General features: G+C 54.8%; 1 protein-coding gene across 3 annotated transcripts in view; it reads right to left on the reverse strand.

Moving 5' to 3' along the window:
• CRISPLD2 (cysteine rich secretory protein LCCL domain containing 2) overlaps positions 1-15787 on the reverse strand; it is a 74602-nt gene that overhangs the window by 42483 nt on the left and 16332 nt on the right. For all 3 annotated transcript variants that reach the window (XM_075325323.1, XM_075325321.1, XM_075325322.1), the window contains exons 3-7: positions 3686-3804; positions 3484-3616; positions 3118-3233; positions 2812-2912; positions 443-595 (exon numbers count right to left, since the gene is read on the reverse strand). In XM_075325323.1, coding sequence (XP_075181438.1) covers positions 443-595; positions 2812-2912; positions 3118-3233; positions 3484-3616; positions 3686-3804 — 622 coding nt within the window. The remainder of the gene's footprint in view (positions 1-442; positions 596-2811; positions 2913-3117; positions 3234-3483; positions 3617-3685; positions 3805-15787) is intronic.

The following is a 15787-nucleotide window of genomic DNA, read 5'->3' on the forward strand; positions in this document are numbered from 1 at the left end:
CCGCTGATCTCTGGTGATGGATAGGAGGTGTTCTCAGTGATGTCACCGCTGATCTCTGGTGATGGATAGGTGGTGTTCTCAGTGATGTCACCGCTGATCTCTGGTGATGGATAGGAGGTGTTCTCAGTGATGTCACCGCTGATCTCTGGTGATGGATAGGAGGTGTTCTCAGTGATGTCACCGCTGATCTCTGGTGATGGATAGGCGGTGTTCTCAGTGATGTCACCGCTGATCTCTGGTGATGGATAGGAGGTGTTCTCAGTGATGTCACCGCTGATCTCTGGTGATGGATAGGCGGTGTTCTCAGTGATGTCACCGCTGATCTCTGGTAATGGATAGGCGGTGTTCTCAGTGATGTCACCGCTGATCCCTGCAGTCTCAGTGTCAGGCCGGGGCTCCCTACTCTCACTCGCCTCGGTCCTGTCTGGTATGTGTCACTTACTCATCAGGTTGGGGCTCCCGGGCTGCGGAGTTTTCGGGGCCACTTTGGGCTTGTTGATCTTTTCGTGCACCCAGATCAGCGTCTCTTCCGGGACCCGAGGAGATTCGATCTCGTTGGTTTCGTCGGTCTCCAGCGTCACGCTCGTTTTGTCACCTGCAGAAGATCAGGACAATATGTGATAAAGCATCTGGAGGTTTCCCGGGACCCCCAACCCCTCAGGATAAGAGGCACCGCTGCAGTCAATAATCACTTCTCTGACATCATACACGTCTTAACAGGAGGACATCGCGCTGCACAGACAGCGCCAGCAATAATCAGGTGTGGCTCTGCGGGGGAAGGGTCAGGACAATCTGCTCCTCATTTACACTGATGACAGAGGAGTTAAAGGGCCGGCAGCACAGAGCTGGAGCGGATACAGGTGTCAGATACAGGGGGGGATACACAGCGTGGATGACAGGAACCAGCAGTGATAGCTGCAATCTGCAAGGTCAGGAAAGGAATGAGCAGAATCTGCCGCCTCAAGGCCACGATCCACGTCCAATGGTAGCCCATAAACAAGCCGGCGGATTCCGGCACCACAGCCGGCGGATTCCGGCACCACAGCCGGCGGATTCCGGCACCACAGCCGGCGGATTCCGGCACCACAGCCGGCGGATTCCGGCACCACAGCCGGCGGATTCCGGCACCACAGCCGGCGGATTCCGGCACCACAGCCGGCGGATTCTGGAAATCACATCACACCGAATTGTGCAACAGACACGTAATCCGCAAGCTTCAGGCAAACATTGAAATAAAGGAGCAGGACGCCCCGCAGAAGGGGAGAAGGATGGAGCTGCCCCCCAATCATGGAGATGACAGAGCTGCCCCCCCGATTATGGAGAGAACGGCGTTGCCCCCCGATCATGGAGAGGACGGAGCTGTCCCCCAATCGTGGAGAGGACGGCGCTGCCCCCCGATCATGGAGAAGACGGAGCTTCCCCCGATCATGGAGAAGACGGAGCTACCCCCCAATCGTGGAGAGGACGGAGCTGCCCCCCGATCACAGCAAGGACGGAGCTGTCCCCGATCATGGAGAAGAGGAAGGAGCTGCCCCCTGATTATGGAGAGGACAGAGCTGCCCCTGATCACAGAGCGGAGGACGGAGCTGCCCCCGATCACACAGCGGAGGACGGTGCTGCCCCCGATCACAGAGCGGAGGACGGAGCTGCCCCGATCACACAGCGGAGGACGGAGCTGCCCCCGATCACAGAGCGGAGGACGGAACTGCCCCCGATCACAGAGCGGAGGACAGAGCTGCCCCTGATCACAGAGCGGAGGACAGAGCTGCCCCCGATCACAGAGCGGAGGACGGAGCTTCCCCGGATCACACAGCGGAGGACGGAGCTGCCCCCGATCACACAGCGGAGGACGGAGCTGCCCCCGATCACACAGCGGAGGACGGAGCTGCCCCCGATCACAGAGCGGAGGACGGAACTGCCCCCGATCACAGAGCGGAGGACGGAGCTGCCCCCGATCACAGAGCGGAGGACGGAGCTGCCCCCGATCACAGAGCAGAGGACGGAACTGCCCCCGATCACAGAGCGGAGGACGGAACTGCCCCCAATCACACAGCGGAGGACGGAGCTGCCCCCGATCACACAGCGGAGGACGGAGCTGCACCCGATCACAGAGCGGAGGACGGAGCTGCCCCCGATCACAGAGCGGAGGACGGAGCTGCCCCCGATCACAGAGCGGAGGACGGGGCTGCCCCCGATCACAGAGCGGAGGACGGAGCTGCCCCCGATCACAGAGCAGAGGACGGAACTGCCCCCGATCACAGAGCGGAGGACGGAACTGCCCCCGATCACACAGCGGAGGACGGAGCTGACCCCGATCACACAGCGGAGGACGGAGCTGCCCCCGATCACACAGCGGAGGACGGAGCTGCCCCCGATCACAGAGCGGAGGACGGAGCTGCCCCGATCACACAGCGGAGGACGGAGCTGCCCCCGATCACAGAGCGGAGGACGGAACTGCCCCCGATCACAGAGCGGAGGACGGAGCTGCCCCCGATCACAGAGCGGAGGACGGAGCTGCCCCCGATCACAGAGCAGAGGACGGAGCTGCCCCCGATCACACAGCGGAGGACGGAGCTGCCCCCGATCACACAGCGGAGGACGGAGCTGCCCCCGATCACACAGCGGAGGACGGAGCTGCCCCCGATCACACAGCGGAGGACGGAGCTGCCCCGATCACACAGCGGAGGACGGAGCTGCCCCCGATCACACAGCGGAGGACGGAGCTGCCCCCGATCACACAGCGGAGGACGGAGCTGCTCTTCAGGAAGGTGAGGTCACAGTTTACCCTTTAATGTCTGTACAGTCCTTTACCTTTGTAGCACAGGCTGTTTCTGCAGTTGCCTCCGTAGCTGGGTGGGCACTCGGAGCACGGCCGGCCATTCTTATAAGGGGCTTCTCCAATCCAGTTTCCCCTGAAAAGGAGCATAAGACACAATCATTCTGCGTCTGCTGTGTGCCGGGGCTGATGAATGGCCGCAGTGTGTGATGAGCAGAGAATGGCTGCCTGGCGCCACTTATCACCCTGCCGCGGCACAGCACAGTCACATGCTTTCTGTGAGGCTGGGCGAGCGGTGGGATGAAAGGTGCGCTTGTGCCCGGCGGCGGGGGGACGCTCACTTTGGAGAATAGTTGCAGACGAGGTAGACGGCGTTCTCCCAGATCTCCCCCCACACGTTCATCCTCTTGCAGACGTTCACCGCGCAGCCCACTTTAGTGGTTGTGGCCCAGACGATCTGGAGATGGAAAAGACGACATGAATAGCAAGCAGGTTGGAGACAGGTCAGCCGTGGTCGGGAGCGTGGGAGGTCGCGGGCCGGGGGCCACCTCAGAGGAACCACAGAGGGAGCATCCCAGACAACGTTCTGTCAATGGCCCATCTGTGGCTTACATCCTGACCTGCGGTGGTGATACGGAGGGGTCCATATACAGACCACCCCACCATCGTGGACCTCAGAGTGACCCACACTCCCACCTGTCCCCTACCTGGGTGTAATGGGTGCACATGGGCCCGGAGCATCGGTCCGGACAGAAGGGGTTACACTCATGGGGGTACGGGTACGTGTAGTCCTTCACCTCGTCATACCAGGACTGGACATGATATGCCGGAGACCGATACCTTCATGAAGACATAATGGATTATTACCGGCCGGTGCCGTCACCGATCGTGGCGCCATTCTGCCCTCACCTGCCCCAGTGCACCGCCAGGTTCTGCCCGATGGACATGAGCAGGGTGGAGGGTCCGTGCTCCCACAAGCACTGCTGGGCCCAGGCCTCTGACGAGCGCTCCAGATCATCGTCCCACGTCTGCAAGAGAAAAACATGTGCCTGTCAGTGAACGGAAACATTCAGCGGGGTCACAGAAGGGAGACGGGAACATTCAGCGAGGTCACAGGAGAAAGACGGAAACATTCAGTGGGGTCACAGGAGGGAGACGGAAACATTCAGCGGGGTCACAGAAGGGAGATGGTGGCTTCGGTGGGGTCACAGGAGGGAGATGGAAACATTCAGCGGGGTCAGAGGAAGGGGATGGTGGCTTCTGCGGGGTCAGAGGAGGGAGACGGCGGCTTCTGCGGGATCAGTGGAGGGAGACGGTGGCTTCTGCGGGGTCAGAGGAGGGAGACGGCGGCTTCTGCGGGGGTCAGAGGAGGGAGACGGCGGCTTCTGCGGGGTCAGAGAAGGGAGACGGCGGTTTCTGCGGGGTCAGAGGAGGGAGACGGCGGCTTCTGCGGGGTCAGAGGAGGGAGATGGCGGCTTCTGCGGGGTCAGAGGACGGAGATGGCGACTTCTGTGGGGTCAGAGGAGGGAGACGGCGGCTTCTGTGGGGTCAGAGGAGGGAGACGGCGGCTTCTGTGGGGTCAGAGGAGGGAGACGGCAGCTTCTGCGGGGTCAGAGGAGGGAGACGGCGGCTTCTGCGGGGACACAGGAGGGAGACGGCGGCTTCTGCGGGGTCAGAGGAGGGAGATGGCGGCTTCTGCGGGGGTCACAGGAGGGAGACGGCGGCTTCTGCGGGGTCACAGGAGGGAGACGGCGGCTTCTGCGGGGGTCATAGGAGGGAGATGGCGGCTTCTGCGGGGGTCACAGGAGCGAGACGGCGGCTTCTGCGGGGGTCACAGAACGGGTCTAAACCAAGACCTTGACTCATGGTACAGCCACAACTGCTTCTACATAAATGATGCTGTCAGTCACTGACAACAAGCAGAGAGAGTAAGGATGGTGGTAATTAATAGCTACAAATTCTGTTGGAAAAGTGTCTGGCTCAGACCCCCCATCTCCCAAAAAGACCCCACCATCCAGAACCTCCCCCACCCAGAGCCCCCCAGCTCCCCCGCCCCTGCTGCCATCACGAGCTACAGTAACAGCAGATGTTCATCTCGGGTCAGAGAACACGACCCAGAAAATGTGCAGCACCATCCGGACCGTACATGTGACCCGAGGATCGGACGTGCGGAGGATTAGTCCCCCCCCACCTGCACCTCACCGCCTGCACCGCCACTTTGTGCTCAGCCCATACCGACAATGGTCTAATCCACATTAAAGACAAGGGACGATCCCATCAGAGAATTCAGGGTTCATGCCAGATCTTAATTAGCACAGGAACCTCCAAAATCCCCCCCTTCCCGCTAGAAAAAGAAAGGGATCTCACTGTGGTCAACTGCAGTGTTCATGTGGAAGACTAGGGGCAGTATGGAGGCATCCACAGGATTGTAGGGTTCCTAATAGTGATGAGCGAGCGCCACCATGTATAGTGCCCACTCATCACTAGTGACATCACTGAGAACGCCTCCTATCCATCACCAGAGATCAGCAGTGACATCACTGAGAACACCTCCTATCCATCACCAGAGATCAGCGGTGACATCACTGAGAACACCGCCTATCCATCACCAGAGATCAGCGGTGACATCACTGAGAACGCCTCCTATCCATCACCAGAGATCAGCAGTGACATCACTGAGAACACCTCCTATCCATCACCAGAGATCAGCGGTGACATCACTGAGAACACCTCCTATCCATCACCAGAGATCAGCAGTGACATCACTGAGAACACCTCCTATCCATCACCAGAGATCAGCGGTGACATCACTGAGAACACCTCCTATCCATCACCAGAGATCAGCGGTGACATCACTGAGAACACCTCCTATCCATCACCAGAGATCAGCGGTGACATCACTGAGAACACCCCCTATCCATCACCAGAGATCAGCAGTGACATCACTGAGAACACCCCCTATCCATCACCAGAGATCAGCGGTGACATCACTGAGAACACCGCCTATCCATCACCAGAGATCAGCGGTGACATCACTGAGAACACCTCCTATCCATCACCAGAGATCAGCGGTGACATCACTGAGAACGCCTCCTATCCATCACCAGAGATCAGCGGTGACATCACTGAGAACACCTCCTATCCATCACCAGAGATCAGCAGTGACATCACTGAGAACACCTCCTATCCATCATCAGAGATCAGCGGTGACATCACTGAGAACGCCTCCTATCCATCACCAGAGATCAGCGGTGACATCACTGACAACACCGCCTATCCATCACCAGAGATCAGCAGTGACATCACTGAGAACACCTCCTATCCATCACCAGAGATCAGCGGTGACATCACTGAGAACACCTCCTATCCATCACCAGAGATCAGCGGTGACATCACTGAGAACACCGCCTATCCATCACCGGAGATCAGCGGTGACATCACTGAGAACACCTCCTATCCATCACCAGAGATCAGCAGTGACATCACTGAGAACACCACCTATCCATCACCAGAGATCAGCGGTGACATCACTGAGAACACCTCCTATCCATCACCAGAGATCAGCGGTGACATCACTGAGAACACCGCCTATCCAGCACCAGAGATCAGCGGTGACATCACTGAGAACACCTCCTATCCATTACCAGAGATCAGCGGTGACATCACTGAGAACACCTCCTATCCATCACCAGAGATCAGCAGTGACATCACTGAGAACACCGCCTATCCATCACCAGAGATCAGCGGTGACATCACTGAGAACACCTCCTATCCATCACCAGAGATCAGCGGTGACATCACTGAGAACACCGCCTATCCATCACCAGAGATCAGCAGTGACATCACTGAGAACACCTCCTATCCATCACCAGAGATCAGCGGTGACATCACTGAGAACACCTCCTATCCATCACCAGAGATCAGCAGTGACATCACTGAGAACACCTCCTATCCATCACCAGAGATCAGCGGTGACATCACTGAGAACACCTCCTATCCATCACCAGAGATCAGCGGTGACATCACTGAGAACACCTCCTATCCATCACCAGAGATCAGCGGTGACATCACTGAGAACACCTCCTATCCATCACCAAAGATCAGCGGTGACATCACTGAGAACACCGCCTATCCATCACCAGAGATCAGCGGTGACATCACTGAGAACACCTCCTATCCATCACCAGAGATCAGCAGTGACATCACTGAGAACACCGCCTATCCATCACCAGAGATCAGCGGTGACATCACTGAGAACACCTCCTATCCATCACCAGAGATCAGCGGTGACATCACTGAGAACACCGCCTATCCATTACCAGAGATCAGCGGTGACATCACTGAGAACACCTCCTATCCATCACCAGAGATCAGCAGTGACATCACTGAGAACACCGCCTATCCATCACCAGAGATCAGCGGTGACATCACTGAGAACACCTCCTATCCATCACCAGAGATCAGCGGTGACATCACTGAGAACACCGCCTATCCATCACCAGAGATCAGCAGTGACATCACTGAGAACACCTCCTATCCATCACCAGAGATCAGCGGTGACATCACTGAGAACACCTCCTATCCATCACCAGAGATCAGCAGTGACATCACTGAGAACACCTCCTATCCATCACCAGAGATCAGCGGTGACATCACTGAGAACACCTCCTATCCATCACCAGAGATCAGCGGTGACATCACTGAGAACACCTCCTATCCATCACCAGAGATCAGCAGTGACATCACTGAGAACACCTCCTATCCATCACCGGAGATCAGCAGTGACATCACTGAGAACACCGCCTATCCATCACCAGAGATCAGCGGTGACATCACTGAGAACACCTCCTATCCATCACCAGAGATCAGCGGTGACATCACTGAGAACACCTCCTATCCATCACCAGAGATCAGCGGTGACATCACTGAGAACACCTCCTATCCATCACCAGAGATCAGCGGTGACATCACTGAGAACACCTCCTATCCATCACCAGAGATCAGCGGTGACATCACTGAGAACACCTCCTATCCATCACCAGAGATCAGCGGTGACATCACTGAGAACACCGCCTATCCATTACCAGAGATCAGCGGTGACATCACTGAGAACACCTCCTATCCATCACCAGAGATCAGCAGTGACATCACTGAGAACACCGCCTATCCATCACCAGAGATCAGCGGTGACATCACTGAGAACACCTCCTATCCATCACCAGAGATCAGCGGTGACATCACTGAGAACACCTCCTATCCATCACCAGAGATCAGCGGTGACATCACTGAGAACACCGCCTATCCATCACCAGAGATCAGCGGTGACATCACTGAGAACACCGCCTATCCATTACCAGAGATCAGCGGTGACATCACTGAGAACACCTCCTATCCATCACCAGAGATCAGCAGTGACATCACTGAGAACACCGCCTATCCATCACCAGAGATCAGCGGTGACATCACTGAGAACACCTCCTATCCATCACCAGAGATCAGCGGTGACATCACTGAGAACACCGCCTATCCATCACCAGAGATCAGCAGTGACATCACTGAGAACACCTCCTATCCATCACCAGAGATCAGCGGTGACATCACTGAGAACACCTCCTATCCATCACCAGAGATCAGCAGTGACATCACTGAGAACACCTCCTATCCATCACCAGAGATCAGCGGTGACATCACTGAGAACACCTCCTATCCATCACCAGAGATCAGCGGTGACATCACTGAGAACACCTCCTATCCATCACCAGAGATCAGCGGTGACATCACTGAGAACACCTCCTATCCATCACCAAAGATCAGCGGTGACATCACTGAGAACACCGCCTATCCATCACCAGAGATCAGCGGTGACATCACTGAGAACACCTCCTATCCATCACCAGAGATCAGCGGTGACATCACTGAGAACACCTCCTATCCATCACCAGAGATCAGCAGTGACATCACTGAGAACACCTCCTATCCATCACCAGAGATCAGCAGTGACATCACTGAGAACACCTCCTATCCATCACCAGAGATCAGCAGTGACATCACTGAGAACACCTCCTATCCATCACCAGAGATCAGCGGTGACATCACTGAGAACACCTCCTATCCATCACCTGAGATCAGCAGTGACATCACTGAGAACACCTCCTATCCATCACCAGAGATCAGCAGTGACATCACTGAGAACACCTCCTATCCATCACCAGAGATCAGCGGTGACATCACTGAGAACACCTCCTATCCATCACCAGAGATCAGCGGTGACATCACTGAGAACACCTCCTATCCATCACCAGAGATCAGCGGTGACATCACTGAGAACACCTCCTATCCATCACCAGAGATCAGCGGTGACATCACTGAGAACACCTCCTATCCATCACCAGAGATCAGCGGTGACATCACTGAGAACACCTCCTATCCATCACCAGAGATCAGCGGTGACATCACTGAGAACACCGCCTATCCATTACCAGAGATCAGCGGTGACATCACTGAGAACACCTCCTATCCATCACCAGAGATCAGCAGTGACATCACTGAGAACACCGCCTATCCATCACCAGAGATCAGCGGTGACATCACTGAGAACACCTCCTATCCATCACCAGAGATCAGCGGTGACATCACTGAGAACACCTCCTATCCATCACCAGAGATCAGCGGTGACATCACTGAGAACACCGCCTATCCATCACCAGAGATCAGCGGTGACATCACTGAGAACACCGCCTATCCATTACCAGAGATCAGCGGTGACATCACTGAGAACACCTCCTATCCATCACCAGAGATCAGCAGTGACATCACTGAGAACACCGCCTATCCATCACCAGAGATCAGCGGTGACATCACTGAGAACACCTCCTATCCATCACCAGAGATCAGCGGTGACATCACTGAGAACACCGCCTATCCATCACCAGAGATCAGCAGTGACATCACTGAGAACACCTCCTATCCATCACCAGAGATCAGCGGTGACATCACTGAGAACACCTCCTATCCATCACCAGAGATCAGCAGTGACATCACTGAGAACACCTCCTATCCATCACCAGAGATCAGCAGTGACATCACTGAGAACACCTCCTATCCATCACCAGAGATCAGCAGTGACATCACTGAGAACACCTCCTATCCATCACCAGAGATCAGCAGTGACATCACTGAGAACACCTCCTATCCATCACCAGAGATCAGCAGTGACATCACTGAGAACACCGCCTATCCATCACCAGAGATCAGCAGTGACATCACTGAGAACACCTCCTATCCATCACCAGAGATCAGCGGTGACATCACTGAGAACACCACCTATCCATCACCAGAGATCAGCAGTGACATCACTGAGAACACCGCCTATCCATCACCAGAGATCAGCAGTGACATCACTGAGAACACCTCCTATCCATCACCAGAGATCAGCAGTGACATCACTGAGAACACCGCCTATCCATCACCAGAGATCAGCGGTGACATCACTGAGAACACCTCCTATCCATCACCAGAGATCAGCGGTGACATCACTGAGAACACCTCCTATCCATCACCAGAGATCAGCGGTGACATCACTGAGAACACCTCCTATCCATCACCAGAGATCAGCAGTGACATCACTGAGAACACCTCCTATCCATCACCAAAGATCAGCGGTGACATCACTGAGAACACCGCTGTGAGGCAAATCCCGGGATATGAAGATGAATTATGACTCCAGTCATAATCCCTCATCACTCCCTGGCAGTGCCCCCTCCCTTCTTATTCTCAGTGTTCCACTTACACCTCCATGGCCATGTCCTGTGATATGGAGATGAGGTGGTGTGGGAACAATGGACACAGGATGACTCCCTGCCGTCACCCTGTAGTAGGAGCTGCTATCTAATTAGCAAGGCTCTGGAAGTAGCCAGACAGAACGACTCCAGTAAAAAATGGTTCATATCTCGCAAGCCATATTTCCGATAAATATGGCAACCATAAAAATGGTGTCTCCGCATGTGGACGATGCCGGCACCCCCCTTTTTATGGGAGCAGGACATTGGGAAATGCCCCAGGCGTGATATCAGCCAATGGGGAACTGGCAGACAGGTCATGAGTCCCCTCGTTCTGTAGCTAAATTCATAACTGTCACAATGAGAGCATTGGCGTCCGCCTACGACGCTCCCAGGCAAAGTTATGGCCATATCCCCTGTGTGGATATTGTTAATAACTCCAGCCAGGGGTGGAGCAGTGCTCCCTCTGAGGTCACTAAGGTAGGAGGGGACCTGGATCTGCCCAGGTTGATAACCCTACTTCGGCCATTTTCCAGTGTTCTTTCGCTGGGGGTCACGTGTAGGAAACATCTGTGGGAAGGATCCTAGAAACCTGGGTACAGCGCCCCCCTGTGGCCAGACGCAACAAGGTAACTGCTGGAACTGTGTATGCCTGTTTGTAACCCATGCTTTGATTGTAACTGTACTCTGACATATGTATATTCTGTAGATTCCCTATTGTATATATTGTAGTTTCTAGTGTGCTTTAGGCTGATTAAATTATATAATTAATCTTGGGCTGTTCTGTTATCTCGATCTTGAATCCCACGTCTGTGTGTTCGGCTAATAGTTACCGTAAATCGGTTGGTGGCAGCGAATTGTGCCAAGGATTATTGTGGGGAGGCCAGTGAGATTCGGGGAGATTTTATATATTCCGCCCGCGGAGGTCGGGGGAATATATACCTTACTCTCACCGGGGACCCTTCAATAATCGGCATAAGTAGTATAGCGGCCTCCTTGCTTATGGTCGGGCAATTCCATAATTGGCCTGACTATAAGAGGGGCGCTAGAGAGCGCGTCACGTGCTCTGTCTGTCGGTCGGGAGGTATAAAGGAGGGGTGACCCCCACTTGTTACCCCCCGATTGTGACGTACTGGTAGCCAGCGCGGGGGATTTCTGAGTGACCCCCCCGGTGGTTTGTGACAACCGCCTATCCATCACCAGAGATCAGCGGTGACATCACTGAGAACACCTCCTATCCATCACCAGAGATCAGCGGTGACATCACTGAGAACACCTCCTATCCATCACCAGAGATCAGCGGTGACATCACTGATTACACCGCCTATCCATCACCAGAGATCAGCAGTGACATCACTGAGAACACCTCCTATCCATCACCAGAGATCAGCGGTGACATCACTGATTACACCGCCTATCCATCACCAGAGATCAGCGGTGACATCACTGAGAACACCTCCTATCCATCACCAGAGATCAGCGGTGACATCACTGAGAACACCTCCTATCCATCACCAGAGATCAGCAGTGACATCACTGATTACACCGCCTATCCATCACCAGAGATCAGCGGTGACATCACTGAGAACACCGCCTATCCATCACGAGAGATCAGCGGTGACATCACTGAGAACACCACCTATCCATCACCAGAGATCAGCAGTTACATCACTGAGAACACCACCTATCCATCACCAGAGATCAGCGGTGACATCACTGAGAACACCTCCTATCCATCACCAGAGATCAGCGGTGACATCACTGACAACACCGCCTATCCATCACCAGAGATCAGCGGTGACATCACTGAGAACACCTCCTATCCATCACCAGAGATCAGCGGTGACATCACTGAGAACACCTCCTATCCATCACCAGAGATCAGCGGTGACATCACTGAGAACACCGCCTATCCATCACCAGAGATCAGCGGTGACATCACTGAGAACACCTCCTATCCATCACCAGAGATCAGCGGTGACATCACTGAATACACCTCCTATCTATCACCAGAGATCAGCGGTGACATCACTGAGAACACCTCCTATCCATCACCAGAGATCAGCGGTGACATCACTGAGAACACCTCCTATCCATCACCAGAGATCAGCGGTGACATCACTGAGAACACCGCTTCCTATCTATCACCAGAGATCAGCGGTGACATCACTGAGAACACCTCCTATCCATCACCAGAGATCAGCAGTGACATCACTGAGAACACCTCCTATCCATCACCAGAGATCAGCAGTGACATCACTGAGAACAGCTCCTATCCATCACCAGAGATCAGCGGTGACATCACTGAGAACACCTCCTATCCATCACCGGAGATCAGCGGTGACATCACTGAGAACACCACCTATCCATCACCAGAGATCAGCAGTGACATCACTGAGAACACCTCCTATCCATCACCAGAGATCAGCAGTGACATCACTGAGAACATCTCCTATCCATCACCAGGGATAAGCGGTGACATCACTGAGAACACCTCCTATCCATCACTAGAGATCAGCGGTGACACCACTGAGAACACCACCTATCCATCACCAGAGATCAGCAGTGACATCACTGAGAACACCGCCTATCCATCACCAGAGATCAGCGGTGACATCACTGAGAACACCGCCTATCCATCACCAGAGATCAGCGGTGACATCACTGAGAACACCGCCTATCCATCACCAGAGATCAGCGGTGACATCACTGAGAACACCTCCTATCCATCACCAGAGATCAGCGGTGACATCACTGACAACACTGCCTATCCATCACCAGAGATCAGCGGTGACATCACTGAGAACACCTCCTATCCATCACCAGAGATCAGCGGTGACATCACTGAGAACACCTCCTATCCATCACCAGATCAGGGGTGACATCACTGAGAACACTTCCTATCCATCACCAGAGATCAGTGGTGACATCACTGAGAACACCGCCTATCCATCACCAGAGATCAGCGGTGACATCACTGAGAACACCTCCTATCCATCACCAGAGATCAGTGGTGACATCACTGAGAACACTTCCTATCCATCACCAGAGATCAGTGGTGACATCACTGAGAACACTTCCTATCCATCACCAGAGATCAGCGGTGACATCACTGAGAACACGCCTATCCATCACCAGAGATCAGCGTTGACATCACTGAGAACACCTCCTATCCATCACCAGAGATCAGTGGTGACATCACTGAGAACACTTCCTATCCATCACCAGAGATCAGCGGTGACATCACTGACAACACCGCCTATCCATCACCAGAGATCAGCAGTGACATCACTGAGAACACCTCCTATCCATCACCAGAGATCAGCGGTGACACCACTGAGAACACCACCTATCCATCACCAGAGATCAGCAGTGACATCACTGAGAACACCGCCTATCCATCACCAGAGATCAGCGGTGACATCACTGAGAACACCGCCTATCCATCACCAGAGATCAGCGGTGACATCACTGAGAACACCGCCTATCCATCACCAGAGATCAGCGGTGACATCACTGAGAACACCTCCTATCCATCACCAGAGATCAGCGGTGACATCACTGACAACACTGCCTATCCATCACCAGAGATCAGCGGTGACATCACTGAGAACACCTCCTATCCATCACCAGAGATCAGCGGTGACATCACTGAGAACACCTCCTATCCATCACCAGATCAGGGGTGACATCACTGAGAACACCGCCTATCCATCACCAGAGATCAGCGGTGACATCACTGAGAACACCTCCTATCCATCACCAGAGATCAGCGGTGACATCACTGAGAACACCTCCTATCCATCACCAGAGATCAGCGGTGACATCACTGAGAACACCTCCTATCCATCACCAGAGATCAGCAGTGACATCACTGAGAACAGCTCCTATCCATCACCAGAGATCAGCGGTGACATCACTGAGAACACCTCCTATCCATCACCGGAGATCAGCGGTGACATCACTGAGAACACCACCTATCCATCACCAGAGATCAGCAGTGACATCACTGAGAACACCTCCTATCCATCACCAGAGATCAGCAGTGACATCACTGAGAACACCGCCTATCCATTACCAGAGATCAGCGGTGACATCACTGAGAACACCGCCTATCCATCACCAGAGATCAGCGGTGACATCACTGAGAACACCGCCTATCCATCACCAGAGATCAGCGGTGACATCACCATCGGGGGGGTGGGGGGTGAGGTGGGCACACAGTAGCTCAGTGACGTTGCCCCTCTTCTTGTCGGGGGGTGAGGGGGAGGTGGGCACCCAGTAGCTCAGTGACGTTGCCCCTCTTCTTGTTGGGGGAGGGTTAGGTGGGCACACAGTAGCTCAGTGACGTTGCCCCTCTTCTTGTTGGGGGAGGGTTAGGTGGGCACACAGTAGCTCAGTGTTGTTGCCCCTCTTCTGGTTGGGGGAGGATGAGGTGGGCACACAGTAGCTCAGTGACGTTGCCCCTCTTCTTGTCGGGGGAGGGTGAGGTGGGCACACAGTAGCTCAGTGACGTTGCCCCTCTTCTTGTCGGGGGAGGTGGGCACACAGTAGCTCAGTGACGTTGCTCCTCTTCTTGTCGGGGGAGGGTGAGGTGGGAACACAGTAGCTCAGTGACGTTGCCCCTCTTCTTGTCGGGGGAGAGTGTGGCGGGCACACAGTAGCTCAGTGATGTTGCCCCTCTTCTTGTCGGGGGGGGGGGGGGTGAGGTGGGCACACAGTAGCTCAGTGACGTTGCTCCTCTTCTTGTCGGGGGAGGGTGAGGTGGGTACACAGTAGCTCAGTGACGTTGCCCCTCTTCTTGTCGGGGGAGGTGGGCACACAGTAGCTCAGTGACGTTGCTCCTCTTCTTGTCGGGGGAGGGTGAGGTGGGCACACAGTAGCTCAGTGACGTTGCCCCTCTTCTTGTCGGGGGAGAGTGTGGCGGGCACACAGTAGCTCAGTGACGTTGCCCCTCTTCTTGTCGGGGGGGGTGAGGTGGGCACACAGTAGCTCAGTGATGTTGGCCCCTCTTCTTGTCGGGGGAGGGTGAGGTGGGCACACAGTAGCTCAGTGACGTTGCCCCTCTTCCCGTCAGGGGGGGTTTCGCCTCTGGAGGACCCGGCCTCATTTTCCATACAGTGACTCCACGGTTGGGATCTATGGATGTGTTACATTGGGTTTTGGCTGCGGTCCACGATGGAGCGTGCACAGCAGCGGAGCGTGCACAGCAGCGGAGCGTGCGCTGAGGCTT

This window comes from Anomaloglossus baeobatrachus, chromosome 10, assembly GCF_048569485.1.
Source record: "Anomaloglossus baeobatrachus isolate aAnoBae1 chromosome 10, aAnoBae1.hap1, whole genome shotgun sequence".
NCBI lineage: Eukaryota > Metazoa > Chordata > Amphibia > Anura > Aromobatidae > Anomaloglossus > Anomaloglossus baeobatrachus.